The following is a 27,200-nucleotide window of genomic DNA, read 5'->3' as shown; positions in this document are numbered from 1 at the left end:
ATAGTTTCTATTAATATGGATCTTGTTTCCTTTTACTTTTTCTGTCAGCCGATGTTTAAACTGTTGAAATAAACCTGAGTATCTGATTGTCAGAATGTTTTTGAGGAAATGAAAAAATGGCTTATGCCAGTCCTTGTTTTTTGTTGTTTTAATAATGTAACTTATGCTGATTAATTGGAAACCACCTTTCAGATAAGACCTTCATTTCTCTCTGCCAGACCGGCCAGGTGTGTTATTAGTGAGCCACAAGCCAACCTCCAGGAGGGTACAGATTGCAAGAAAACTTGGTGAAACTTGGTTCACCATTCGGATTGATGTCTCTCCAGCTGCAGAGACAAAGCCTGTTTCTGACTCAGAAAGGAAAGGAGGAGCAGGCTTATTTTCTTGAGTGTCTCCTCAGGTTTAACAGTCCTGTGTACATTGTCTGGTCAGGACAGTACATATAGTCCTTTCATAGACAAATAGGAATGTATATGTTTTTGTCTAGGGAAAGTTAGGAGAGAATCGTTCTGCCTAAAATGATTGTTTCCTTCTATGTAGAATCTTTAATTCCCAGCATGAAATGGGGAGAAAAAAACTTGATTACCAGTAAATGAAATTGTTATAAAAGTAACCCATTTTCTAGGGCTCCCCAGGATGGCAGGTCACTGCCTAGTGGACTGTGCCAACCATTCATGTGCATGTAACTTACACGCTAAGCACCTGTGGTGTCTCAGATGCACAAGGAGAGAGGTTGGTTCCCATCCTCCCTGTGTATAAACAGAACGATGGGTAGGCCTGACTGATAAATGGACTCAAGTCACACAGCCATTGCTCAAATCTTGGCTCTGCTGTGTGTCCTTGAGCAAGTTTGTCAGCCGCAGTCTGCCTGACTCCTGATCTTTGAAAAGAAGGATGATACTAATAGAACCAACTTGCTACGGCTGTGGGGTGATTGGTTAATATATGTGTATGTAAAGTGCTTAAATTTCTGCCTGGAACCTAGACAGTGCTTATCAGAGTTGGCTGGAGTTCTAGAATGTTGTCCCTTGAACAGAGAGAATGCAGGGGCCAGTGACCACACGGTGAAAGTCCCTTCCTTTAGTTGTGCAGGCTCTCTGTGAGCACATGGTCCCTGCACTAAATGTGTAGGACTTGGCCTGATGTGGGGTGAGGTACAGATGAGCCTGTGGTGGAGGAGGAAGGAATGGGGGTAGTAAAATCTAGCGCTGGTGTTGGTGAGAAGTAACAGTGGTGTGACTTGACCACTGCTTCCTGGGAAGGGCTTGAAGGATATTGAAGAATTAGAGCTGGCTTGCTGGATTGTTGATTGGAAGAGATAAGGAAGAAGGCACATGTGATACTGTAGGGACTCTATTGACCAGGTAGGTGGGCATGTGTGTGTTGTGAGTCCACCATGCACAGGTAGAACATGGGTCAAGCCACCCCTGCCTTCTTTCCTTTTTTGATCTTTGGAATTTTTGGAAACTAATACTGCATTACTGAAAAATGATTATCTGGTATAATGTGTCTGGTATTCTGCTAGACAATAAAAGTATAAAACTAAAGCACAGCTATCCAGGCATTTAAGACAGTTGAGAAAGACAGCCATGTGATGGGTTCCTCACCATTAAAAGGGATAATGTTGCCAGGCGCTGGGAAATGCAACAAAGCACAGGACTACAGTAAACACGGAAACAGTTCCCTGGGTCCAAGGTGGATGAAGTGCGGTACCAACTCTCCTGCAGGCTGTTGCCTGGAACAAGCAGGTTCCTTCGCCTGTTGCATTTGTGGGGTTCCTTGTCTGTTTTAAAAATTCCCTTCTTAGATGTTATACTTTGGGATGTAAATAAATTCTAAGTTTCATCCATCTGGCACAATTTTATTTATGTTTTTTTGTTGCAGGAAATTGAAGAACCGTCCTTGGAGCCAGGTACTGTTAAATGAAAAGCTTAGCAAAGGGGTTTGGAATCATTCTAGTTTTCCGCCTTCTCTGTTTGAATTCTTTGATATTAAAGTTATCTTACTATAGTATACATTGTTTGAAAGGTTTACGATCCAAAATATACCAGGATCATAGAGATTGGAAACCCAGCCATATCACCAGATCTGTGAAAGTGGCTGATTTCTCATTTTGTAAAGCGTATTGGGTGAGATGAGACTATCTCATGCCTTTTTAAATGAACACGGCACTGAAACAGATACAGAGAGCGTTTGGATGCCTCTCAAAAGCCAATACATCTGTACCCCACAAAACAGATCTTGTGATATTGGGCAGTGTGTTAATTTTGTGGTTTTTAATTCAGGCAGTGCAGGCAGTGGTAGGGAGATAACATTTTAAAGCATTGAGACATAACTGGATTCCAGAAGAAGAAAAAGTTTCTTCATGAGAATTCCAAACAAATACTGTTCACTTTCTGGACTACAAATATCTCAGAGCACCGATGGAAGAGATTCTGGTTTTCATGTCGGACTGTTCTGTTAAAAGAAATTCAAAGAAATTTGGAAATTGAGCTCTGTTCAGTGAATGGTGATACATTGAGTTAAGCAACTTGGACTTTGGAAGCTAAATTTGGAAGAGGCATATATACACGCCGACAGAATGAAGACTGTCAAGAATCAGCCAGAAGGTGTTGGGGGTTAAATAAGTCTCTGGGATGCATTTCTCTTCCATGTAGCATAGAGGCTTACTCTATAGTCGGTCGGAGTGCAGGTAGTGTAACCAGTGTTAAGTATGTGTACCCGCGGGTTTTCCAATCTCTGTGTAGCTAGCAGTTCTCTTCGTGTTAGTGTGGCCGCCGTGCCAGTTCCGCATTTGTGATTGCTTTATTTCCCTGGTAATTAAACCTTGTGCCATTCTATTCCTGTTAAATCCGTAGAAAATGAGAAAATACTCGACATTTTGGGGGAAACTTGTAAATCTGAGCCAGTAAAAGAAGAAGGTTCCGAGCTGGAGCAGCCATTTGCACAGGAAACAAGTAGCGTGGGGCCAGACAGAAAACTTGCGGAGGAAGAGGACCTTTTTGACAGCGCCCATCCGGAGGAGGGTGATTTAGATTTGGCCAACGAGTCAACAGCACACGCTCAGTCGAGCAAGGCAGACACCCTGTTAGCGGTAGTGAAAAGGGAGCCCGTGGAGCAGACAGGCGATGACGAGAGGATGGACTGTGAGCCTGTAGGGCTAGAGAAGCCAATTGAGCAGAGTAGTAAAGCCTCAGAGCACACGGAAGCCTGTAGCGAGGAGGCCGCGGAAGCGCCCCCGGAAGCCTCAAGCCCGGACCCCGGGGATAGCAAAGAAGACGTGAAGAAGTTTGCTTTTGAAGCTTGTAATGAAGTCCCTCCGGCTCCTAAAGAGTCCTCAGCCAGTGAGGGCGCTGATCAGAAAATGAGGTTTGTTTTTTCTCAGTTTTAGACCAGACGCTATCTCCTTTTCATTGGTCGTTTAATGACACATATGAGCTGTTTTTCTGCAATTGGCCAGCCAGACTGATGCAATTGTAGTTTACCTCTAAAGAATGTTTGATTTCTCTTTGTTTATTTTAAGCTGATTACATAATCTTTTTTCTTTTCTCAACCTATCATGGTTGTTTTCTTTAATTCTTCCTAATTATCTTTAGCCCAGCAGAATTAATTAACTCCTGTGGGTCTGAAATCTTATGGTTAGGTCAGATTTCCAATACACGTTTGTAGGGGTATCATTTTTTTCAGAACTAAATTTCGGGTAGGTATGCAACCTCAGCACATACTTTATAATTTTGAGTTAGTTTCCTCTCTGCTTCTTCCTTCTGGAGTGACATTGTCTTTTGTCTCTAGTTCTGTCGAAGATGACTCGGATACAAAAAAGCTTTCCAAAGAGGAGAAGGGTAAGTCAGCAGGGTGGCACCCCTGGGGGCGATGCTTCTAGTTGGCTTTAGCCATCACACACCCATTTCTACCTCACCGGCCTGTGAGCCTGTCTCAAAGCCTTTCTCCACTCTAGCCACCTGCTTCCTCACTCTGCGGGTTCTGGGTTGCAGGGCGGAACTGTCACTTCAATTTGATTTGGACACTTGACTTTGCCAGAGTCCTTTCAGCTCCTCCATCCAGACTTTCCCTCTGACTTGTGAACTTCTTGGACACAGTGACACATGCAGATGGAGAAAATGCTTTGAGTTTTCAGATACTGGGGTTTGGTGGGTCCCTGGTATGCAGATTTATCAACACCAGAGCCCTTTATTAATTTGCTGATTGAGAAGTACTTTTGCTGGCTGCTCCAGACGCATCCTTAATCGGTGTTCAAAGAAGGCCAGAAACTGGGGAGAGGATGTATCTCAGACTCCACAGTGACAGCTCCTGTCTTATGTTCCAAAGTCACCTCACTGAGATGGGTGATGCCATCTGGTAGCTGATGGCTACCCCAGCCACAGGCCCAGTGGGTCCTGACCAGTCGTAGAAAGGGACATTGCCATCAGTTCTGTCCAGCCCGTGGGCAGCTCTAGAACTCAGGTCAGGACAGCAGGCCGGCCTCCAGCCCCCACCTTCTCTGTACTGCTGGCCTCTAGAGCAAGTAGGGAGTATCTGGTTTAGAATGACTCAAAGATACTTAAGACTCAGGATTTTGTCTGTATCTTGTTTTTGACCTGAACTTTTTTTTAAAATAGGTCGTAGCAGTTGTGGAAGGAATTTCTGGGTTAGTGGACTTTCTTCTACCACCAGAGCTACAGATTTGAAGAATCTTTTCAGCAAGTACGGGAAGGTAAGAGCCGACGAAGCTACTTGTGAGCTCATGCAATATGGCCTCTACGTGTAAATCATTGTCCCCTGCAATGAGGACTTTGACACCGTGTGGTTCTTTGAACTAGCAGGTTTGCAGGCCTGTGGCCAGTCCGCCCTCACTGAAAGAGATGTGAGCCCAGCAGGAGTTCCCAGAGCCCACATCCACTTTGTATATCTCGTGCTTCCCTGGCTCCAATCCACCATATCATTTGATAATTTAATGAGTGCATTTCTCTGCCTTAAACCTGTGGAGGGATTGCTGTTAGGTGGGGAGGACAGGGCAGCCCACTGTTGTGAGTCATAGTGATTAGAGAAGCTGTAGATACGTGTTATGAACAAAAGATCTTTGAACTAGACCCCAGTGAACAGCTGTAGGCCTCAGCTCTGCAGCACAGAGTGGTGTGCCTGGGGCATGTTGCCAGTCCCACATGAGTCTTGTCTCTACACTTGGGGCTCTCAGAGCTGTGGGAGCCCCGCCTCTGCTCCGTGTTTTTCCACCTAGGCTGAGTTACTCTAGCCACCTCTGTCACACCTGCCTGTCTCCCTCTCTCCCTCCTCGGCCCAGAAAAGGTGGACATGATGCCCAGGTGGGGCCCCCACACATACACATTGAGTGCTGCCTCTTCTTCCTTTCTCCCCCCGCCCCTTCCTCCCAGTGCTTCCTGGACTCACCTCCAGATAAGCTGCCATGCCCACACCTCCTTGTCTTCAGGCTTCTTTGCCAAGTAAGATTTAGCACAGGCCCTCATTCACAGTTAGGATTCAGAAATGATAACGGAGAAAACCAACATCTTTGATCTTGGCTGTTGATGTTCAGGAACAAACAAGGAAAACAAAGCTTGACATGTTCCTCACAGTAACTGAAAACTCCCTGGACATTTGCATTACAGAGTGGGACCCTTCTCTTGATTCTGCAGTGGCCCTCAGAGCAGATGTCTGCTCTGCAGGAAAATGTCCGTATGGAGCCTGCAATGTCTTGGGTACACTGTAGGCTTAATGTGGATTGAATAGGGGCCAGACCCCTGGGAATCCGTACTTTGGGGCTCAGGTTTCATTTGGCACAATAAAGATGAATACCAGCCATGGCCCCTGACACACTGGGACTTCTCCTGAGCCATGGGCCTTCTCGCATAAATGGGCGTCCCAGCCTCAGTTTGCTGCTGCTGTTGGGTCAGTTAACTAACATCTAGCATGTGAGGATGTATCTAAGGCACCTGAAACATACCCATGAATTTTGCTTTGGGAGTAATAGGGTGGGCTCTGTGTTCTAGAGTGCTCTTTGTAAACCCGTCCTATGTCCCTCTCCTTCTGTTGGTGTGTCTTCTTACTTCACTGTCCACCTGGCTGACCGCATATTTAGGAACATTTCCTTTCAAGGTTTACATAGTCTTAATGGAATTCTGGCAGGACGCTGCCTTCAGCTTCACTCTGCTCTCTCCACCTCACTGTCATCCTAGTCCCCTAGAGAAACAGCCATGAAGGAGTAGGAGCAGCCAGGCTATAGCATTGCCCTCCACAGCCTTTACCTGCCACTTGTCATCCACCTGTTCTTGGCATCTCTTGGAAGTGGCATAAACCACAGTGTAGGGGTCTATGTGGGGGCTTCGTGTCTGAGATGTACATGTGTATTTTCCTTCAAGGTGGTGGGCGCCAAAGTTGTGACCAATGCCCGGAGTCCTGGAGCACGCTGCTACGGCTTCGTTACCATGTCCACGGCAGAAGAGGCCACAAAATGCATCAACCACCTGCACAAAACAGAGCTCCATGGGAAGATGATCTCAGTGGAAAAAGTAAGGGGCCATTTTCCTCCTGGGATCTAGCCACGTTAGGAAATAAGGTAATACTTCTACTTGATTCTCTTGTTTTAGGCAAAAAATGAACCTGCTGGGAAGAAAAGCTCTGAGAGAAGAGAAGGGGAGGGGAAAAAAGAAAAATCCAGCAATGCTGACAGGTATGAGTCTTCTCGAGGGGATTATGGCCAAGATGACCTTTCTCTTGATGTCTTGTTCCTCACTTTTCCATGGGTGGGAAAGGCTGTGAGGCTTTCACCCCCTTGCCTTCTGTGCACTTGTTGGAGGATTTTCCCGCCAGTCCTCAGAGGTGTCTCAAGTTCCTCTCCTAGGCTGCATGTTCTCCGTCCTGTGGATGCCTCCGAGGCAGCCCCATCCTCACTCGGTGCTCATTGCGGGAGTCTCGCTGGGTTGTTCCCTCAGTGTTTCATCTCACACATATCTGTATCTGCATGCCATTTATAGATCTGCCAACCTCAAGAGGGAAGAGAAGGCTGACAGAAAAGATGACGCTAAAAAGGGTGAAGACGGGAGTGGAGAGAAGAGTGAAGACCAGGATGATCAGAAACCTGGCTCTTCGGAGCGCTCTCGAGCCACAAAGTCAGGTAGCTAACCAGTGGGTGTGAGAGACTGCACCCTGGCTTCTGTTCCTGGCTGGTGTGGTTAATGGGCAACACAAACTACATTTGTTTTCCTTGAAGTTGAGTACTTTTCCCTCAGTACGAGGTGTTTCCCCTGCTTACCTGACTCCTCTCTTCCTACAGGAAGCCGAGGAACTGAGCGGACTGTGGTGATGGATAAATCTAAAGGTGTGCCTGTTATCAGTGTCAAAACGTTGGGATCCAAAGAGCGAGTGAGTATTCTTTTCCTGCCTGGGTTATTTATTTCCTTTGACAGTTCTCTGTGTGTTTTAGGGGATTCGTGAGCTTAATTTGAGAAGAGCTTGTCAGTCTTCTGAAAATGGAGGGGTTTTTTGAACTTTAAAATTGAGAAAGTTTAAAGGCTTTCCTTCATAGTTTTGGTAAGAATTACTGCCCTTTTTAAAACAAACAAACAAAAACTTTAGAAATTCATTTATGGGTGTGATTGGCTTTATTTGCCTGCATCTGGGCACAGCAGTCCATGTTCGTTGCTGGCCTCAGGTTTCAGCAGCTCTCCATTGTGCATTTGTAACCCACACTTGGCAGAGCCGGCCTTCCGGCTGCCTCTGTGCCCAGTCTCCATCTTACTCATTCCGTGCATTGTCTCCGTGCAGACGCTCCATAGAGCCACAGAATCCACAGAGTGCCCACCTTAGGCTCTTACCGCTTCACTCTGCATGCTGTTTTAGGGTCACGGGCAGCTCTGGATGTTCATAATTCAACTCTTGACAGCCTTACAACAAGGATGGATGTGGGCCCAGGTCCCCAAGACTACCCACATTTCCAGGGCCACTCAGGGTCCCACTGGGCCCAGCATAGTTGTAGTTAACGCCTAAGGTTGGCTCCAGTGATGCAGGGAGGTCACACAGCCAGGCAGGTGGGGAAAGCACCAGAGTCTGGAGGGAACTCTCCTGGCTCCCTGTGGTCTCTTTCCCGCAAGGCTCCCCAAGCAGGGACCGTGCAACAGCACAAGAGTCATGCTTCTGCCCAGGGAGCCCCGTTAACAGCCTCAGTTCCCAGGCTTACTGGGGCTGGTCACATACGTACCCACTCCTGACTCCCAGAAGGAAAGCAGTTGTTCAGCACAAGCCATCGTTTGCATGGTCAGGGCACAGTGAGCCACCTCTGCCAGTGTACTGTTGACTAGGGTACTCTGAATGCCAAGGTTCCCACCACTAGCCTCAGGCCTGCCATGTTAACCTATGCTGGCCAGATGACCAGCCATTTAAGCTCATGAATGTTATGGACCAGTTACAAGCTGAGAGTTCTGTTACAGCATTTCATATCTGTACTGTGTTTGTGCAAATATTTTACTGTATCAGATAATTTCTCCCTTCTTTTTAACAAATGATGTCAAATGGAAAAATCGAAGTGTGGATTCAAGGGCTAAGATGAATAGGTGTCAAAAATTAATGCCTTCAGCACAAGTAAGGAATCCTCAGACGTGGCAGAAGTGGCCTTGATTGGGCACCACTGCGTGTTTAATATTGAAGAATGTGTTTGGGGTGCACTTGACAAAATGAAAAAAAGTTTGGTTTGTTTTTACCTTAAATGAAAAGTTTCTGAGAAAATCCCCTTTTCAGTGTTGACTACTGAAAGTAGGCAGTGGATTTCATTTTAGCTTGGTAGTGAGTCTATGACTCTGGATTTTGGTAAGCCAAGATGAGGTTTCTCCAGAGAGAATACAGTCTTACCTGATTGTTTCATTCACTGTTCAGCTTCATTTCTGATCTTGGATGCTTGAGCCTGGACACAACTGATTTCTTCCTGCTTTAACTTGTCAATGCTTCTTGGTGAACCAGGTGTCTAAGAGCCAGGATCGCAAATCGGCCAGCAGAGAGAAGCGGTCTGTTGTGTCCTTTGATGAAGTGAAAGAGTCGAGGAAGTCGAGAGACTCGGAGTCTCGCAGGTGAGTTGGGATCCAGGGATGTTGACTGATTTGGGCAACACACATATTAGCCAGAGTACAGTTTTGGTGAAGTAATTGGCAAAGAGATCAGTGAAACCGACCCTCATGCATGTTTACTTTCACATGATAAAAATATTTATCATGACATTTCCCAGAATTAAGAGAAGGGCAGGCTCTCCTCAGCAGCTTCAGGTCACTGGTCTGTGCCTTCGGACCATCTTTTGTGTCTCTGGCTCATATCACTGAAGCCCATGTCAACAATAAACTGCTGGCTGCACAGAAATATAAAAGTTAAATTCATCTGTATGGTGCAGAAGTAAATCTATTTTGAGTTTGACCTTTTGAAAGGACTAAAAATTTATAAAGGAGTCATCTAAATTAAAATTTCCCAAAAGACCAAAGATGTGTAGCAGATAGAAATAAAGGTGATTTGAAATAAATATACAAAAATTAGCCTGATAGCAAGGTTGACAGAAGTGGCTCAACAGGGTCATGAAACATCGTTGAGTCTTACCAGGGACCACTACCACGCAGATGAATGCGCTGGGAGAGGTGATCCCGGCCTTTTCCACTTCATGGGCTCCTTCCCAAAAGCCTGGTGTTATTATCTGTTGGATGGGGATGCGCAGGGTCCAAGACATGGTCCCTGAAGCAAGGAAATCACAAAAATGTTTGTCCTTGACACAGAAAACAAGACTAGATAAGGCATTTATGCTCGTACTGTTCCCTGTTGGTAAACAGAGCAGAGAAGGAACAGGAGATTGGAGGGAAGGACATGTTGGGCATCATCAGTATCTCTGCAAAAGTTTGGCTGTCAGTGCCTCGGCCTAGTGCTGGGAGGATGGGTCCTGCACAACCTGCTGCCTCCACCATCCTCTGGCACTTGCTTGTTACTAAATTTATCTGCAGTTCGAGGCCCTCCCCATCCCACCTGGGGGCACTGCTGCAGCTCGGGGGTCCCTGCAGCCTCTACTCCTTGCTTGCAGGTTGCGCGAGCATAGCGAGCGTGAGCAGTCCATGCAGGCAGAGCTGGAGCGGCAGGAACGCAAGAAGCTGCTCATTGCCCGCGAGAGGCTGGCCTTCCACAGACACCGCCTAGAGAGGGAGCGCATGGAGCGGGAGCGGCTGGAGCGGGAGCGCCGGCGGGTGGAGCATGAGCGCCGTCGCGAGCAGGAGCGCATCCACCACGAGCGCGAGGAGCTGCGGCGCCAGCAGGAGCTGCGTTATGAGCAGGAGCGGCGGCCTGCCGTCCGCAGGCCCTATGACTATGGGCGGTAAGCCATGCCATAGCTCACTGCCACCCCTAAGGTGGCCCGTGGCATTTAGAACTGTGCCATGTTCCCCAGAACCCTGTTAATGAGTGATTTTTGTTTAATAAGAAGCAAAGGGGAAAAAAGCATACGAGTATTTGCTACAGCTCAACTTGATATTCTGTGCTTTATATGGAAACCTGAGGTGGTTTGAGATTGTTGGAGAAGCAGTGGGTGAAAGTGGTGCTTATTAGATCATTAGGTTTGAGTACCAGCACAGATAGACACACACACACACAGACTTGCCAGGCTTTGAAATCATTGCAGTGATATAAATGGTTTTGAACAGGTACATTGCAAGTGCTACTAATAGTCCTCTGCACTGGGTGTCTCCTGAGTCAAATCTGCATGGGGCAGGACAGTTAGTGCACTAACTGTCCCATAGACTTGCCAACCCTTGTGACCATGAGCAGTTCCCAGAAGGGATCTGACATCCACTTCATTGATCCCCTCCTGTAAGGAGACCTGAGCTTTCTCTTTGGGGGACTCAGGTATATTGGATAAGAGAATGGAGCTTTTCAGTCACATTCCACATCATCCCTCCAGGCACTCTGACCTCTAGTAGCAGAGAATGGACTCTATGGATAAAGTTAGTTCTCATTCTTTGAAGTGATGGGGCAGTTGGACTGTTGAGGGTTTAGTTTACCAGCTTCCACAGAGGTCATCCATTAAGGAGGGGGAATGTATGCCCTCCTTTCTTGCTTCCCGCCCCCCCACCCCAGGCGAGATGATGTTTACTGGCCAGAAGCTAAGCGGGCAGCCCTGGATGAGCGCTACCACTCTGACTTCAACCGTCAGGACCGCTTCCACGACTTTGACCACAGGGACCGGGGCCGCTACCCTGACCACTCCGTTGACAGGTCAGACACTCACCCTGCCCAATTAATTCATGGGGTTTTTGTGGGGGTTTTTTTTTGCCCTGGTTCATTCTGTTCTGTGTGTGTGTGTGGACCATTTTTAAAGTCTTGAATTTGTTATAATGGTGTATCGTCTGTTTTATGTTTTGGTTTTATTGCTCCATGGCATGTGGGATCTTAGCTCCTCAACCAGAGATGGAACCCCCATCCTCTTCATTGAAAGGCTAAGTTTTAACCACTGGACCACAGGGACATTCCCTGTCCTGTTTTTGTTGTTGTTTTTTTTTTGGTCATTGTTCATTCATAATGAAGATCTCAAGTGGCGCTTCTAGGTGTCCAGACCAGTTGAACCAGTTAGTGTGTGTGTGAATTACCTGAGTTCAATTCGGGAAATGTTTTCCATTTAGGGATCTGTCCAACCTATGTTCCTCCTCATGATTTCATTTGAATTGCCTTTTTCAGGAGAGAAGGTTCAAGGTCAATCATGGGAGAAAGAGAAGGACAGGTAAGTCAGAAGCTGTGATTTTAGCCAGTTTTCCCTGTACAGTTGATTCTCTTTTTGTGACATGCCTGCTTCCTCCTCCACCCAAGTTAGAGTGATAAGGAGTAAGGGAGTGTGGCACCTGCAGCCTGTGTGGAACAACAGTGTGAATGAATAGCTTGTACTTTGTGCTGGCCCAGAATTCAAGCAGGTATTCTGAAGCCTCGTATAGCCTTGACCTTGAGGTTCTATACGTCTTTGTGACTGGGTGGGTACTAATGTGCTGGAGAGCTTTGCGTGAGCCTGGCAGGGTCTGTTGGAACATTCCGTGAGACCCATGGTACCGGCCAGATGTGACTCCTCGTGTGGGCTCCAGGTGCACCTGGAGTGTCAGTGGTTGCCCATGCATTTTTTCTTTAGCAGCTTTAACACATTAGAAAACAAGTGCAGTTTTTCCTCTTTTTTTTTCTCTCTTAACATTTAGCTAGAGAAACTTTCTCCAGAGAGCCTTGACTTTTAGTGGGTTCCTTGGAGAATGGAAAAGATGAGGGAAGATGTGGTCAAGGTGTTACTCAGCAGACAGAGTCGCCACCCTGGGGGTTGGTGGTGTCTATGACCACAGCATCTTGATATACTGTCCACCTCCCTCCGAGCCTGAGAACGTGGCTGAGAGTGGCCAAACTCTTGAGGCCTTTCCTGCCGCCTCAGGAGCAGTTCATGACCCTCTCCCGATTCCTGTTTCTCTCCTCCCAGAGGTACATCTCACACAGCTAAATGTGCCCCTGGTGTCCTGGGTTTTCTGTGGTGGACACGTTGAGCAGCATCGTGGTGGTTACATGTCCCACTCTGGGATCCAGAGCAGGGTCCCATCCTGGTGCTCCCACTCCTCCTGAGCCTGTTTCTCCAGCTGTGTAAGGGAGCAGGGGGTGTTAAATAAGATGGCTTGCGTGTGTCTGTCCAGTCCTGCCATGCTGCTCTTGAACATGGATGGCTTCTGTCATCTGATTAGACAGTGCCCTCCTAAAATCAAAAGGCTGTTGATCCCTGGTAACTCCATGATTATATTCTGCATGCAGGCACCTGGCACATCGTGATCATTTCCTGCCGTGGGTCAGCCACTTGACCCCTCCACCCTTTGGTCCATGGGTGCCTGAACCTCTGCCTTCTGGTTAGGGAGCACCTAATTCAGTCTTGGGCTCCATGAGCACTTCTGCCCAGGATGTGAGCAGATTTCCAGGGTGCGACTGTGTTGTGCCTCTAGACCCCATGCAGTGTGTACAGTGCCTATTGGCACTGTCTCAGACCTACAGGGGCTTCTGTCTGAGTCATCATCCTTGTTATTAGTAACTTGTTGCCCAGAGGCCGTGGGATCCAGGGTTGTACTAAAATCTTTCATCTTGGCCCTTTCACATGCAGCATTACCCTGAACGCCACGGAGGACCAGAGCGCCATGGCCGCGACTCCCGTGATGGCTGGGGCGGCTATGGCTCCGACAAGAGGATGAGCGAGGGACGGGGGCTCCCTCCTCCACCCAGGTTTGTGACCCATGTCCCATGATGCCCACCAGGGCCTCACATTGATGTATCCAGCTGAGGACTCCTGGTCTTGGGGATAAGCTGAGTGCAGGCTCTGCGGCCCAGGCTGTTTCCATTCTCTCTGGACAGCCTTGGACCAAGTGCCAGTTCCATTCCCTGCAGCCCTCCATTGCTCAGAGGGCTGGGATCACAAAATGCCAAACCCACCTTCCCAAACCCAGTGTCGTTGCTGTCCTGGAAGGCCAAGATGGGGGCAATCCAAATCAGAGGTGTCTTTCTCCAAGGGGCAGACGAGAGTGGGGGGACCACGGCCGCAGGATAGAGGAGGACCGTGCGTGGCAGGGCGCTGCTGACGGAGGCCTGATGGACAGGGACCACAGGAGGTGGCAAGGTGAGGGCTGGTTCTCAGCAGTTGCAGCGTCTGTGCAGAAGCACCAGGCAGCTAGAGGCGCCCCTGCTCCTGAGGGTGGGAGAGGCACTCTGTTTTTCCCACCACTCGGCCTTGCTCTTTGTGCACTGGGTGGGTGGGTGAGTCTGAGGGCTCCTGAGTGGGTGGGAGGGGTGCTGTGGGTGCCATAGCGCCTCTCTCTCTGCGTCGACTTAGCGAGGCCCATGGTTGTGTGTGACCCATGTGCTCACATATCCAGCAGAGGGACTGGGTCTTAAGACGGACTGGAGCCCTGAGCCTGAGCCCTGTGTGCTCAGCTCCGTGTCCGGTGCTCCAGGGCACTGTGTGAGGAGGGTTTCTTGTTTTGCAGGTGGTGAGAGGAGTATGTCTGGTCACATGATGAACCGGGGAGGCATGTCCGGGTAAGGACTGTCATCATTGGTCTCGTTTTGGCCTGTAGGCTCTGGCGGGTGTCACTGCTGCTCACAGGGTGTACCTCTGACCCTTGGTGGTGCCACCCTGGAGGGAAGAAAGCCCCAAAGAGACTGGGCACAGGGCAGAGCCCACTGAGGGAAAACAAACACAATCTGCCTTTGTTCCAGGCGCGGCAGCTTTGCCCCTGGGGGGGCCTCTCGGGGCCACGTGATCCCGCGAGGTGGCTTTGGGAGCAGACCCACCGATGCCCACTTCACTCGCCGCTATTAAGTGCTTGGGCTCCTGTGTTACGCGTCACGTGGCAACAAGAATATGTTCTGTTAAGAGTTCCCTTAAACTGTGTACAATAATTTTTTTTTTAATCTCCTGCCATATTGTAGCTCAATACAATGTGAAATTGTTTTTGTTTTTTTGGTTTTTTGTAATAAATGTGTTTCTGTTCCAGTACCCTTTAAAGTATTGTGTCTTTTTTTACCTAAAATGAAACTACACTCATTGATGTTAAGCCACAGCTCTTCCTTCAGGGAAGGAGGATGGAAGGGGGGCAGCTTTCAGGGACTGTTGGATTATCCAGAAGCACTTGGCCAGCAGCACGCCCAACATGAGCCCAGGCCCGGAGTTCAGAGGACTGTCTGGGTTGTGCATCTCAGCCATCCATCTCTCTAATGTTTGTTCCCATTGCCCACATTCTGCCTCCATATATTATGAGATGCTTGCCTCAGGTGGGTTTTGTGTGGTAAAAATACACATGAAATTTATTATTTTAACTATTTAAGGGTATAATTCAGTGGCATTGTATATATTTTCTGTGTCATACATCTGTTCCCACTGTCCATTCTAGAACTTCCTCTTCCCAAACTACAACTCTGTCCCCATCAAGCACTTACTCCCCAGCACCTTGGCTCCCACCACCTACATTTTGTCTCTGAAATCTGACTCCTCTAGTGAGATTGTGTCCTGCTGTGAACGACAGATGACCACGTGTTCTGTGACAGGAGCAGAAGGGCTCTTGGACACCAGGTGATACAGTAGGCCTGGGCAGGTGGGCAGGGCCCAAGTGGAAGCGGAGTTGTCAGGATGGAGGAGTGGGAGGGATCTCACTCCACACAAGGTACACGTGTGTTCAGGGATCAAAGGTTGCCTGGACTCCAGGGGTGGCCAGCTTTACTGCAGAAGGCCGTGTATAATGGGGCAGTGCCACCTCCCTAGGTCAACTGTGTGCCTTGTCTCCAGGGGCCCTGGGTCTGTGGATGGGGCTGGGGCCACCCGACTCCACTTGCCTAGGGGAATAGTGGTCAGAAGCCACTGCTGCTTCGCTCCATCTCTCACACTCATAGGGTCTGGCCTGGCCCTCTATGGAGGTTAAGATGTACCAACAACCGAGGCTGACTAGGCCCATGCCCCCAGGCCCACAGTCAAGGGAAGACAGACACGGGACAGGCCTTTTCACCTGTTGGCTGAATACACTCCACCAGGCCAGGCACATCCCTGTCATAATTCTCCATATTGACGGCACGAGGGACCTGGCAGGCAAGACTCAGTTAAGAAGCTTCACACAAGAGAGCACCTGCAGTCACCCAGGCAGGTCCTGTTACTGGAAGTGTCCTTACAAGGGAAACGGAGGCAGAGGGGCAAGATGGGGACATGACAGAGGAAGACAACCCTGCTGGCTGTGAGGGTGGGGTAAGGGGCAGTGGCCTCTAGCAGTTGGAAAAGAGAAAACAGATCCCAGGCCCCACAGTGTGCCGAAGGAAGCGTTATATACCTTCCACGCTGGCTTTCCAGCCACATAGGGCAGTTGTGTCCCCTGAAGACAGCTGGCAACATCAGAAGACATCGGTGGGTAAGGCACCACTGGTATTTTGGGGGTTGGAGGCAGGGACACTGCTGGACACCATGCCTGGGGTGACCCCAACAAAGATTGATCCCTCCTGGATGTCAGTGATGCCGAGCTGAGGAAACGTGCCCCGAGGTGGTGGGCCCTGTGACGAGGCACTGAGGAGCACTGGAGGAAGAGGGCAGGGGAGGCTTCCTGGAGAAGGCGTCTAAGCCAGAGGCAGATGAACAGGAGTCAGCCATGAGAAAAGACAGCTAGCTCAGTGAGGGGCCACACAACAGAGGAAAGGCCAGCTGTGTTCTGGGAACTGAGGGCTTCCGGTGTGTCCTGGGACAGAGGGGAGGTGGGGCCCCTCTGAGGAGTCTTACAGGTGTTGGGGAGCCACAGTTGTGTAAACAAGGTCCATAATGTCATCAGACATGATCTATGGGGAGCAGATGGAGGGGGTGGTCCCAGAGGTGGGGCCAGCAGGGAGCTGGTCACTGGCAACAAATACAAGTCAAAGGAGAGGAATCGGTCTGACGACGACGGCACAGAGAGGTCAAGAGCAGCCCCAGTCTCCAGGCTGTCAGATCATGACCAGGGTGGCACAGGTCATGTAGGGCTCCCCTTTCCCAAGCGCACAGCCCTCCCCACCCATTCCTGGCTGAATGCATGGACAGACGTGCAGGTGCAGTTTCCTATGCTCAGGTAACCCTAGGAGACACCCTGGCCTCTCATCTCTGCCTCCCTCATCTGTAACCCTGCTCTCCCCTCCTGGCTCACAGTCCTGAGTGAGCTCCATCCCCTAGAGTGACATGAACCCAAGAACTCTTGGGGACAGACAATCCTGCGCCAGCTCAGGGCGCCAGTTGTTACCCAGGCCTGCTCCCTGCTCCCAGGGTGGCTTCGCAGGCCGGCGGCTGGCTCCCACCCACATCCACCTCCTACCTTGTCAGGGGCAGAGCTCTTCTCTTGCTGCCACCGTGGTGGGATGACTTCTGTGGCTGGGTGCTGGGGACCTCACAGGGAGCATCTCAAGGGAGCATCCCCAGAGCTCCAGCTGGGTCGAAAGACATGTGGGTCACCAGGCAGCTGACCCAGAGTAGGCATGGGGTGTCAGAGAAGGCTTCCCAGGGGAGCAGCAACCCTCAGGTCGTGGGGAGAGGGGGGAATGAGAGTGGGCACGGGGTGAGGGCACGGACTTGACATGGATCAGGGAGCTGAGCAGGGAGGAGAACCAGCAGCTGTGGGCACTGCCAGCCGTGTGGATCAGCCCTTGCCCCCAGACTGCCCCACCCTGTGCTCAGCCCTCCAAAACCCAAGGAGACCCCAGACCCAGATGGGCCCTCAGCATGTTCTGAACCCTGAGCCCAAGGGCTATGGTCTGTTCCCACTCCCCATACCAGGTCGAGGGCCCACTGGTGGGCAGGGTCCAGGTAAAAAAGGAGTAGACCTTGGCCTTCGATCAAGGTCAGGCCCCCAGGAGCCAAAAGCCCATTTCCCAGGGGTCCAGCACATGGATTGAGAAACACTTCCAAGTCCTTTATTGGGCCAGCAAGGCCAGGAGCTGCCCAGTTGAGTCCCAGTCTGGTGTTTGTGGCGCCCCTGCCCCTGTTCCCGCCTGGGGCAGACAGCTTCTCTGACAGGCTACTTGGTTCGCTCCTTCAGGTATTCCCAGCCCTCCTTGGAGTACTCCCAGGCCTTGGAGGGGGCCACGGACAGGGCTGACATCATGGTGATGATGCCTGTGGGGAGGAAGAGCCAGGCACTTTGAGCAGAGACTTTTAGAGGTACCTCTACCAGCTGTCAGTTCCACACAGGGAAACAGATGGAGGTCACAAATTGCTCCCCACTCCCTGGAATCTCCACCCCCTTGTCTCTTTTAGTTCTTGGGGAGAGGGTTTGTACAAAGAGCAGGAAAGCTAGTGATGAAAAGGAATGGCCAGGAAGGGATATGGGAGGTATCTGGGGCCCCTCCCCTGCCTGCAGATGGACCAGCGCCTACCTGAATTCCAAGAGTCGCGGATGTGAAAGTTAAACTTTGGAGGGGCTGGGAGCTGGGGAGAGAAGGGGAGAAGGGGCTGGTGAAAGGAAGACCTGGCCTGCCCAGCCTCCCTCACAGGCCAGGAGAGCAGCATCCGGTGCCGAGGATGCCAAGCAGGGCTGAAGGACCCAGGATTAAAGGCCATCACAAAGCTGTCACCCCTCCTCCCTCCCAGGCACAGCCTCAATACCAGCTCAGGGTACCTGCGGTAACTTCAGGCCTGTCTGCTCGCACACGTACTGGCTGAACTGGTACACGGCATTGGGGACCACCTCCTCGGCTTTCTGAAGGACCGCCTGACTCTTGTCACTGGACCCCAGCAGCTCCTGGTCGTACACCAGGTAGACAGCACCCCCAGCCACACTGCCCTTGATGAGGAACCTGCAGGCAGAGAAAGGAACCACAGTAGCTCAACAGACACTGCTGGCCACCTCCCAGGTCTAGGCCTGCAAGGGTGGGGGTGGGGTTAGACTCCTAGGGGAAGGGTGCCCACAGTCCAAAGAGGGACACACCTGAAGCCAGGCAGCTAATGGGGGAAGCGCGGGGCATCTTGGGAGCCCAGAGGCGGGCCTGACACACAGCACTTAATTTAGAGCGTGCAGGAATATTCAGCGCCATTTAACTGGTACACTGAAGCATGGAGAGGGGACGGTGTCACTCGAGATCCTGCAGAGGCCAGGGAAGTTAAGGCTTAAGACGTCTGACCATCTTCTACCTTCCAGTTCCCGTGGAATGCTCCGAGAGGAACTCGCGGGAGGTTTCTAAGTGTCCATTTAACCTCGCAACAAATGCGTGCGCCACTCTCATGTTACAGAGCCGGCAACTGAGACTCCGAGGGCTCTAGTATACCGAGTGCGAAGGCAAGGACTCTCTAGGAAGCAGGAAGTGGAGAAGCTCCACCCTGTCTGAACAGACACGGGAGACCTGACACTACGGGCAGCAAAGAGGCGATCGGGAGCAAACCAGATGTCGGGTGCCCGCAGAAGGGAACATCTTCGGGGGCTTGAGGCCCGCCCGGTGACCCCACGAACCTCATCAGCGACCAAACTCGGGGTACCATGATCGCTCGGCTCCGCGCGCAAGGACACTCGCTTCGCCCGCAGCTTCCGGTTGCGGCGCCGCAGGGGCCTCTGGGACGCGTAGTCTCTTGTCATCCGCAAAGGCTTCCGGGAGTCGGAGTCTCGGCTCCGAGAAACCAAAGATGGGCTGCGGTCCGACTGCAAAAAAACGTCTCCGCGAAGATTAGTCCTCAAGGGCCGGCGACCGCAAGGCTGTCTGGGAAAAGTAGCCGGCACTTCCCGTGGGGCGCCGGACGGTTCTTCTAGCTGCCAAGCCTCCTGGGAAATGCAGTCGGGCGAGGCACGGCCCTGGTGACGTGAGGGAAATAGAAATCGGGTGTCTTGAGTGAGGCCTGAAGGAGAGCCACACCCAGGAGATCCACCCGCGCGAGGGACTAAGGGCTCAGGCCTAGGAAGAGTTTGCCTGCCGGTTGTCTCGGCAACACGAGGGCGGAATTGTCTGATAGGCGGGGGATTTGGTCACGTGATCCGGTCGGGTTGGGGCGTCCCTAAGGGGTGGGGTCAGGGAAAGAGCTAGGCAGGAGGCTGTTGCCTGGCAACGCCTGGAGCTGAGTTCCCCCCTACACACACACACACACACACACAGTCTAGCCCCTCCCCCGAGGGGGGTTCGGAGTCATGTGATAGACCCTACGCGGCGGGGCGCGGTCCGAGCCCCGGGGACACGGCCGTGAGGTGAGGGTGGAGGGGCGCGCGCGTGGCTCCTAAGCCCGGACCCCGGCCCCTCTGAACGTTGGGTGAAACAAACCTGAGTGAGTGAATGCGCGGTTGGGAACGTGCAAATGGGTCGCACGCCCCCTATGTCTAGAGGAGAAACTGAGGCCCAGCGATGTCAGGAGGCCAGTGGGTTCTGCGAGGATCTGGGTTCTCCCTTTTTCTTCCCCATCACAACCTAGCTATTTCATCCACCCATTCATCCATTCACCCCGCCCCCCGCCCTCCCACCCAGCTTGCCAGGTAACCCCTGCAGGGCTGCTGTCATCAGGGCCTGGTTGAGGAGAGGGTTGAGCTGAGGGGCTTCAAGGCTTTCCCTGGAAGTGGGGAGAGGTGGGAGAGCGTTCTTTGCTGAGGGGATGCTGGCATAACTGGGTTAAGGCGAGGAGTTCACTTCTCTGAGGATTGATAGATTTATGGATAGGAAGTGGAGGAGTTGAGGATGGACAAGGAGGCAGGGGCCAGACCTGCTGGGTCTCCATTCGGGGAAGTGGTGAACCCTGGAAGAGTTTGAAGCAGCAAGACACATGCCACATTTTTTGGACACAGATCCCTATGCTCTGTAATCTTTGCCCCATGCAGTTCAGAGGATAGAAACCCCAAGATGGAACAGGCCTGGGCCCTTTTCAGGGGAAACTCATGACCACCTGAACTTTAACTAGCTGGCTTTTCTCTCTTATGCCTTCTACTGAGATACAAGTAAATCGACTCCCACAGCTGAAGTCACATCTTAACCCTGATGACATGGACACCTCCGTATCCAAGCCAGTCCTGAGTGTCCACTTCCTTCTGGGTGTCTCCAGATAGAGTTGTCTTTCTGGCCTCCCCCACTTCTCATCTCCCACATTCCTCATATCACTCTGGATCAGTCTGTCTATTGAGCACCTGCTACAAGTCTGGCGGTTTGGGGCACTGAAGATCCAAAAGTGAGCAAAACAGGGACTTCCCTGGTAATCTAGGGGTTAAGACTCTGCACTTCCACTGCAGGGGGCTTGGATTCTATCCCTGGTCGGGGAGCTAAGATCCCACATGCGGCATGACACGTGGCCAAAACATTAAAAAAAAAAAAAGCAAAACAGAAGCAGGTTTCCTTTTCCTTTCTGCCCTCATGGAGGTGAGTCTAAGGGGAGAGAGGGAGCCTGAACAGGTAATAAATCATCAAGATCATTTCAGGGGATGACAAGTGCTGAGAAGGAGATGAATGTTCTAGAGGTAAGGAACAGAGGAGGAACAGGAAGAGAGGTGCTGTAGAGAAGGAGGCCAGGCAAGCGCCCTCTGAGGAGGTGGTGGTTGCCGCGAGACTTGAAAGAGAGAGCCACTTGGGAAGAGCATCCTTGCAGAGGGAACAGCCGGTGCCCAGGCCCTGAGGCCGGTGACTGGCTGGTTCCTGTGATCAGTGACGAGGCTAGTGTGGCCAAGCAGAGTGAATGAGAGGGGCTGATCCAAGCAGGGTCTTTTTGGTCACCCACCTTTTGTCCTAAGTGAAACAGGCAGGGTTTTCAGCAGGTAAGAAGATTGCTGCAGTGGCTCAGGTGAGCTGGATGATGACCTGGACCAGGTTGTGGCTATGGGGACAGAAAAAAGGGGCCAGGGCTGGGGGCGTCATCACTTGCTATTCGAACAAAGACACCATTGGGGAAATGGGTGTGACTGGGGTTTAACTCTGGGCCAGGCCTGTGTGGCCACCCTCTCTCCCACTGCAGACCCAGGGAGGGCCATGAAGGTGCTGCTCCTTACAGGGCTGGGAGCCCTGTTCTTTGCCTATTACTGGGATGACAACTTTGACCCAGGTAAGTGCCTGGGTGTGGGGGAGGGAGGGGTGGTCTGGCTATCCTGTCCATGCCCCAAGCTGACCAACCCTGCTCACCGCCAGCCAGCCTCCACGGAGCCCGTGTACTACTGACCGGAGTCAGTGCCGGCATAGGGGAAGAGCTGGCGTATCACTACGCGCGCCTGGGCTCCCACCTAGTGCTCACTGCCCACACCGAAGCTCTGCTGCAGCAGGTGAGACACTCCATCTCAAGTAGGGGTGGGGAGTGGGGAACGGATTGAGTTTGAACCCCTGCAAGCATCCGGGCTTCCTGTGTGACCTTGGGCAAGTCACCTAATCTCTCTCAGCCTTAGTTTCCTTATTTGCAAGTCAGAGACAAGAAAAGTACCTTCTCCTGGGTTCTGGTGTGGGACTGAAGCAGTAAGATAGTTGTAAAGCCAGGAGTTTTCCTCACTGAAGGAGAGTAATGATAGTGAACGAAGGCTGTGCTGATAGCTTGGGTTCTCAAGGACAAAAGAAAGGTGGGTAGACATTTCTTAGCAACAGCCCAGTATTGCTTCAAGGAAATATACATCTCCTGGGGACAAACCTTCCAAAACTTCAAGAGGCCAGCAATCTCAAGATTTATTTGAAATCTCCTGAGTTTTAAATTTTGATGGTTGAACAAGCAAAAATGTCCCCCATTCTGGCCCGTGAGCTGCCAGATTGCTATCCCAGTGTTAAAGCTTTGGGGATGATATTAAATGGAACCCGAGGCTCACTGAAGGGGAGGGGAGGCTTCAGGCTGGGGCCCTCATGGAGCCGACAGGTGGAGGGGGACCAGCTGGGGTGGAAGGGGCCCACGGGCAGCTCTGGCCCCCCCAGGTGGTAGGGAACTGCCGGAAGCTGGGCGCTCCCAAGGTCTTCTACATCGCTGCGGACATGGCCTCCCCTGAGGTGCCCGAGCGCGTGGTGCAGTTTGCGCTGGATAAGCTGGGTGAGGGGCGGGGCCTGGAGTCTGGGACTTTGTTCTAGGCTTTAAGGGCAAGACCCAAATTGGGGCGGGGGTGTGGTAGTAACAGCCGTCTGAGGGTGGAGATTTATGGCTCCGGGGGCGTGACTAGGGGGTGGAGCCTCATGGCATCCAGTGGGTGGAGCTCGGTTAGGGAGTAGAACGGGTTCTCTTTGGTCTTAGTTGTGGCACTACCTGGGTCAGAACTCACTGACTCCAAGCTCTGGCCGGAGCTTCGCTAGTTCAGGGGTCAGGGCTCGGGGCGGTGTCTCATAGGGCCGGGGGTTACGGAGCCTCAAGGACTAGCTCCAGGCTGACGGGCCTCTCCGGGCCAGGAGGTCTGGACTACCTGGTGCTGAACCACCTCGGCGCCGCCCCAGCAGGCACGCGGGTCCGCAGTTCCCAGTCGACACGTTGGCTCATGCAGGTACTCCGCCCCTCCGCGGTCCCTGCTCCGCCCCCTCCTGGCCCTGGCCCCGCCCTCCCACCAGACTCCGCCGTCTCCCTGTTCCCATCAGGCCCTGCCCCTCGGGGCTCCAGACCCCGCCTTTCCTGGTTCTAGGCTCCGCCCTCTTGGGCTTCATCAGTTCCCCGGCCAATGCTCCCACACTCTGGTTGGAACGCAGTCCCAGTCCTCAAGCCCCTACCTACCTACCAAGGCCTTCGCCCCTTCCTCGTCTGGGCTTGGATTCCTCCTCCGCCCGGTGACTCGCAGTCGCCACCTCTAGGTGAACTTCCTAAGTTACGTGCAATTGACTTCTTCGGCGCTGCCAAGCCTGACTGACAGCAAGGGCTCCCTGGTGGTGGTGTCCTCATTGCTCGGTGCGTGTAAGTGGGGCGGGGCATGGGGAAACAACAAGGGCTGATGCAGGCGAGCCTGGAGCGGGCAGGAAGGCTTCAGCCGCTCAGCCACTGCCCTCCTGCACCCCCAGGCCGGGTGCCCACTTCCTTCTCCAGCCCCTACTCGGCAGCCAAGTTCGCGCTGGACAGCTTTTTCAGTTCTCTCCGGCGGGAGCTGGACGTGCAGGAAGTGAACGTGGCCATTACCATGTGCGTTCTGGGTCTCCGAGACCGTGCCTCAGCCGCCGAAGGAGTCAGGTGAGGCCCAGGACGCGAGGCGGGGCCAGGCTACCCTGGGAAGGGCTGTGGCTGGGCTGCTCAGCCCCAGCCGCAGTCCCCATCACACCCTCCCTTCCCCAGGGGCATCACGAGGGTCAGGGCGGCCCCAGGGCCCAAGGCAGCCCTGGCCGTAATCCGCGGGGGCGCCACGCGTGCCTCTGGGGTCTTCTACCCGTGGGGCTCCCGCCTGCTCTGCCTGCTCCGCAGTTGGATGCCACACTCGAGGGCCTGGTTCGTCCGCCAGGAGCTCAACATAACGACGCCCGCTGCTGCCTGAGCCTCTGAGCTTGAGGCCCCTTCATCTTCCCAGAAGACCCTCCAGCCAACAGTCCTGGAGCTGGGACATACACTGAAGACACTTCTGAGCAGGTGGTCAAGGGCCAAGAGAAAGTCATCAAGACACAAAAAAGTAAACCCGAGTAAACTACCAGCACTTGAAAACAAGCAGAACTCGGAGCGTCCCAGGCATCTTGTCACGAAGTCGGAAGTCAATTACCTCAGTCTTCTTAGCTGTTACTGATGATATGAGAGCTGCTTCCATTTTGCAGATGGACAGACTGAGGCTCAAAGAGGTAATGTGACTTGCCCCAGAGCCCCAGCCCCATCAAACAGGTCATACCACCACTGAGCCACCTTTGGAGCCCACTCTATCTGTGACCTGAATCCACTGCCTCCCAGTTTCTTCTTTCCACTCAGTCAGCCTCAGAGCATCCTCCAACCCTTTCCCCAAGCAAGGGAGCCCTCGAAGCTCTCGAGTTGCTCTTGGGGTCTGAGGAGAGGGAGGAGTAAAAGAACATGTTCTAGGCTACGTCCAACCTCCCATTTGATAATAAAAATCCTTCTTCCCTTGCACATCCACTGTCAGGTTCCTTCCAGTTTGTTTGTGGCAGGAGGCGAAGAGGGATGTCTATGATATATTTATGTCAGAATGCTCAACTTCATTTCACAGGAGGAGAAGCGGAGGCTTCAAGACAGGTGGACCTCATCCAGGAAGTCAGGGATGGAAGGGAAGGGAACTGCTTGTGGGCCAAAGGCGTTATTTGCAGCACTAAGTGTGTGATTTATGTCCCAATAATGATCACCTGCATCAAGCGCTGTGCACTTGACATTCATGACCTCATGGCATTTTCGTAACCAGAGGTCAGTGCTATCATTATTGTCATTTTATGGATGAGGAAACAGAGAGGGGAAGTTGGTGGCAGACGCTGAGATTCCTACAACAGACTACCCCTCTTTAAGGCAATGTGTGCATCTGCACACCACTGACATTTACATTAATAAATTTAAAATGGAGATTTTCCTTAGAGTGGTAAATCAGCACTGCTTGCATAAAGAAAAAGTAACTGTAAAGATTAAAACTGTAGCATGAAAACTGTTATAAAATGCAAGCTACTGTTGGTTCTCCAAGGCGCCAAGATCAGCAGATGTTCAAACTGATACTGACTCTCGGAGATAAACAGGATTGAAAGATAAAAACGAGGCGGGGGAAAGGTTTTGTTCCCACCATGCCTCCTATCTCTGCCCCTAAAATTACACCAGGTGGCGCTAGTGGCAAAGAACCCACCTGCCAATGGAGGAGACATTAGACGCGGGTTCGATCCCTGGGAAGATCCCCTGGAAGAGGAAATGGCAACCCACTCCAGTATTCTTGCCTAGAGAATTCCATGGGCAGAGGAGCCTGGCGGGCTACAGTCCTTAGGGTCCCACAGAATCGAACACGACTGAAGCGATCTAGCACACACGCACATATCAAGTGCCACCGGGGGACTATATCACAACACTTTCCTTAACGCTAGTCCAGAACTTAGCTTCGTGTATCGTAAAACCAATTCCTCCGTTAGTGGAAGTTTTATTTTGTGCCAGGTGTCATTATATCTTGCTCAGTTCGGAATAGGTACTATTTTTGTCATCCTTCTATAAATGGAGAAATTCTGGTAGTGGGAGGTGGAGTCCCTGGCGCTGGGCCAGCCGGGTGGCGGCAGAGGTAGGATTCCAACTCTCAACCCACCTGCAGAGGGAAGCACCCCCGCCATAGTCACGCCCACCCGGTCCGACTAAAGATTAAAACTTGCCAAGGGTAAATTCGCTGGCTCTGGGTGTCTGTTCGCGCATGCTGAGAGAGCCCGCATGGACACCTCCAAGCCGCCAGGGGGCGCCCGAGCCATTCTTGCCTCTCTGCCCGCTCCGCCCGAGAGCTGGAAGATATCCCAGAGTTCCGCTCGTCGCAGGCCCTTCCGCCGCGGCAGCCATTGTAGAAGAGCAGGTTAGTGAACTCTCTCGCGAGTGGCATCCGTTGCCATCCGGACCCTGGTGGTCCCAGGCAACTCAAGGGATGGCTGAGTGCAGCGAGCGAGCCCTTGGGAGCCGAAGCGCTGGGTTCCAGGCGGTGGGGACCCCGCCGGAGCTCACCCACATCCCTTCTCCCCTTTTCTGTCGGCAGCCATGGCTCTGCGCTACCCCATGGCCGTGGGCCTCAACAAGGGTCACAAGGTGACCAAGAACGTGGGCAAGCCGAGGCACAGCCGCCGCCGCGGGGTGAGTACCAGGGCGCGCGGTTAGCGGGTAGGAAGCCTTCCGGGCGGAGGGCAGGGTCTGGGCAGAGGCTCCCGGAGCGCCGTCGGGGTATCGAGGACCGGGGGAACCCTGGTGTTTTAAGCAGGGGAAAAAATGTGAGGCTGGCCAGAGGAGAGAGTGGAAATGGCTGGTTACCCTTCTTTGTGTTCTTTGCTGCGGGCGCCCACCGGGGCCACGAACCAGGACCCTCCCTCGCGCCGTGGATTCGGAAGCTGGGGCGGGAGCGACTCGGGAGCGGGTTTTGACACATGAGCAGGGCTTTGCCGAGTAGGAAGGTGCATGGATCCGGGTTGAAACGTGGAGGGAAAGTGGACTCCTTGATTTTCATGTTGAGGAATCGTGGCCTCGAGGGGAGGGTGTGTGTGTGTTTCTTGGTTAATTGGCCCCAACTCCACGGTGCCCAGCTTGTGTGCAGGGCGATAGTGTTCAGGGTCCCGGGACAGGCCGTGCGAAGGGCCGGGCGTGACGCGCCGCTTTGATGCCGATGAGATTGGGGAGGTGGGGAGGATCTGGGCTTCCGTCGTCGGCAGACCCCTGAAGCCCTGGCCCTGACACCCCGGTTTCGCGCAGCGTCTCACCAAACACACCAAGTTCGTGCGGGACATGATCCGGGAGGTGTGTGGCTTCGCCCCTTACGAGCGACGAGCCATGGAGCTGCTCAAGGTCTCCAAGGACAAGCGGGCCCTTAAGTTCATCAAGAAAAGGGTAGGTGGGATTCCCGTGCGGGGGCCCGGTCTGGGACTCGGGGCTCAGGCTCACGGCCCTCCTTGCCCGGCAGGTGGGGACACACATCCGCGCGAAGAGGAAGAGAGAGGAGCTGAGCAACGTCTTGGCCGCCATGAGGAAAGCGGCAGCCAAGAAGGACTGAGCCCTTCCCCTCTGTTCACAATAAATCTTGCCCAAAACTCAGCGTTTCTCTGCTGCCATTGGAAATTACAGGGTAGTTCACCGTTGAGAATTGGGGGCGGGGGGGGAGGGTCCCACCCCCTGGAGCATCCTGGAGAGGTGG

The 27,200-nt window shown here is 52.4% G+C and overlaps 4 protein-coding genes across 13 annotated transcripts in view; 3 read left to right on the top strand and 1 right to left on the bottom strand.

The window, feature by feature from the left end:
- SAFB (scaffold attachment factor B) overlaps positions 1 to 14,515 on the top strand; it is a 60,818-nt gene extending 46,303 nt beyond the window's left edge. For 3 of the 8 annotated variants that reach the window (XM_068981316.1, XM_068981321.1, XM_068981318.1), the window contains 16 exons: positions 1,885 to 1,912; positions 2,859 to 3,369; positions 3,793 to 3,842; positions 4,620 to 4,714; positions 6,375 to 6,524; positions 6,603 to 6,685; positions 6,990 to 7,129; positions 7,289 to 7,377; positions 8,968 to 9,074; positions 10,061 to 10,348; positions 11,107 to 11,244; positions 11,704 to 11,746; positions 13,139 to 13,257; positions 13,542 to 13,648; positions 14,016 to 14,067; positions 14,248 to 14,515. In XM_068981316.1, coding sequence (XP_068837417.1) covers positions 1,885 to 1,912; positions 2,859 to 3,369; positions 3,793 to 3,842; positions 4,620 to 4,714; positions 6,375 to 6,524; positions 6,603 to 6,685; positions 6,990 to 7,129; positions 7,289 to 7,377; positions 8,968 to 9,074; positions 10,061 to 10,348; positions 11,107 to 11,244; positions 11,704 to 11,746; positions 13,139 to 13,257; positions 13,542 to 13,648; positions 14,016 to 14,067; positions 14,248 to 14,350 — 2,103 coding nt within the window. In that variant the 3' untranslated portion in view covers positions 14,351 to 14,515. Of the gene's footprint in view, positions 1 to 1,884; positions 1,913 to 2,858; positions 3,370 to 3,792; positions 3,856 to 4,619; positions 4,715 to 6,374; positions 6,525 to 6,602; positions 6,692 to 6,989; positions 7,130 to 7,288; positions 7,378 to 8,967; positions 9,075 to 10,060; positions 10,349 to 11,106; positions 11,245 to 11,703; positions 11,747 to 13,138; positions 13,258 to 13,478; positions 13,649 to 14,015; positions 14,068 to 14,247 lie in introns of all 8 variants that reach the window. The other 5 variants (XM_068981315.1, XM_068981313.1, XM_068981317.1 and 2 more) reach the window with 3 other exon arrangements.
- Positions 14,516 to 17,437: 2,922 nt separating this feature from the next.
- On the bottom strand, positions 17,438 to 19,374 carry MICOS13 (mitochondrial contact site and cristae organizing system subunit 13). The gene is made up of 4 exons (XM_068980070.1): positions 18,975 to 19,374; positions 18,147 to 18,324; positions 17,905 to 17,956; positions 17,438 to 17,644 (listed from the first exon to the last, which is right to left on the bottom strand). The coding sequence occupies exons 1-4, from the start codon at positions 19,001 to 19,003 to the stop codon at positions 17,547 to 17,549; spliced, it is 357 nt and encodes a 118-aa protein (XP_068836171.1). The 5' UTR covers positions 19,004 to 19,374; the 3' UTR covers positions 17,438 to 17,546.
- A 2,011-nt stretch (positions 19,375 to 21,385) lies between these two features.
- Positions 21,386 to 24,423, top strand: HSD11B1L (hydroxysteroid 11-beta dehydrogenase 1 like). 3 transcript variants are annotated; one of them, XM_068980066.1, is made up of 7 exons: positions 21,433 to 21,526; positions 21,610 to 21,740; positions 22,372 to 22,483; positions 22,834 to 22,925; positions 23,227 to 23,320; positions 23,431 to 23,596; positions 23,699 to 24,423. In XM_068980066.1, the coding sequence occupies exons 1-7, from the start codon at positions 21,454 to 21,456 to the stop codon at positions 23,892 to 23,894; spliced, it is 864 nt and encodes a 287-aa protein (XP_068836167.1). In that variant the 5' UTR covers positions 21,433 to 21,453; the 3' UTR covers positions 23,895 to 24,423. The 3 variants fall into 3 exon arrangements, with proteins under 3 accessions (XP_068836168.1, XP_068836167.1, XP_068836170.1); XM_068980067.1 differs by lacking the exon at positions 22,372 to 22,483 and having other exon boundaries at positions 21,386 to 21,526; positions 21,614 to 21,740; XM_068980069.1 differs by lacking the exons at positions 21,610 to 21,740; positions 22,372 to 22,483 and having other exon boundaries at positions 21,454 to 21,526.
- A 1,006-nt stretch (positions 24,424 to 25,429) lies between these two features.
- Positions 25,430 to 27,094, top strand: RPL36 (ribosomal protein L36). The gene is made up of 3 exons (XM_068981521.1): positions 25,430 to 26,152; positions 26,762 to 26,896; positions 26,970 to 27,094. The coding sequence occupies exons 1-3, from the start codon at positions 26,060 to 26,062 to the stop codon at positions 27,057 to 27,059; spliced, it is 318 nt and encodes a 105-aa protein (XP_068837622.1). The 5' UTR covers positions 25,430 to 26,059; the 3' UTR covers positions 27,060 to 27,094.
- The last annotated feature ends 106 nt before the right edge of the window (positions 27,095 to 27,200 follow it).

The sequence above is a fragment of the Capricornis sumatraensis genome, chromosome 9, assembly GCF_032405125.1.
Source record: "Capricornis sumatraensis isolate serow.1 chromosome 9, serow.2, whole genome shotgun sequence".
In the NCBI taxonomy this organism is placed as follows: Eukaryota; Metazoa; Chordata; class Mammalia; order Artiodactyla; family Bovidae; genus Capricornis; species Capricornis sumatraensis.
This window is presented reverse-complemented; position numbering and strand designations above follow the sequence as displayed.

What these genes read in the sequence shown, in the direction of transcription:
- MICOS13 (XM_068980070.1), bottom strand. Translation starts at nt 19,003, where the DNA reads ATGGTACCCCGAGTTTGGTCGCTGATGAG. An exon ending in CGAGTTTGGTCGCTGATGAG is followed by an intron (nt 18,325 to 18,974) that starts GTTCGTGGGGTC and finishes CTCTGCCTGCAG; the next exon opens with GTTCCTCATCAAGGGCAGTG. An exon ending in CAGGCCTGAAGTTACCGCAG is followed by an intron (nt 17,957 to 18,146) that starts GTACCCTGAGCT and finishes TTCTCTCCCCAG; the next exon opens with CTCCCAGCCCCTCCAAAGTT.
- RPL36 (XM_068981521.1), top strand. Translation starts at nt 26,060, where the DNA reads ATGGCTCTGCGCTACCCCATGGCCGTGGGCCTCAACAAGGGTCACAAG. An exon ending in GGCACAGCCGCCGCCGCGGG is followed by an intron (nt 26,153 to 26,761) that starts GTGAGTACCAGG and finishes GGTTTCGCGCAG; the next exon opens with CGTCTCACCAAACACACCAA. An exon ending in TTAAGTTCATCAAGAAAAGG is followed by an intron (nt 26,897 to 26,969) that starts GTAGGTGGGATT and finishes CTTGCCCGGCAG; the next exon opens with GTGGGGACACACATCCGCGC.
- HSD11B1L (XM_068980066.1), top strand. Translation starts at nt 21,454, where the DNA reads ATGAAGGTGCTGCTCCTTACAGGGCTGGGAGCCCTGTTCTTTGCCTAT. An exon ending in CGACACGTTGGCTCATGCAG is followed by an intron (nt 22,926 to 23,226) that starts GTACTCCGCCCC and finishes CGCCACCTCTAG; the next exon opens with GTGAACTTCCTAAGTTACGT. An exon ending in GGTGGTGTCCTCATTGCTCG is followed by an intron (nt 23,321 to 23,430) that starts GTGCGTGTAAGT and finishes CTGCACCCCCAG; the next exon opens with GCCGGGTGCCCACTTCCTTC.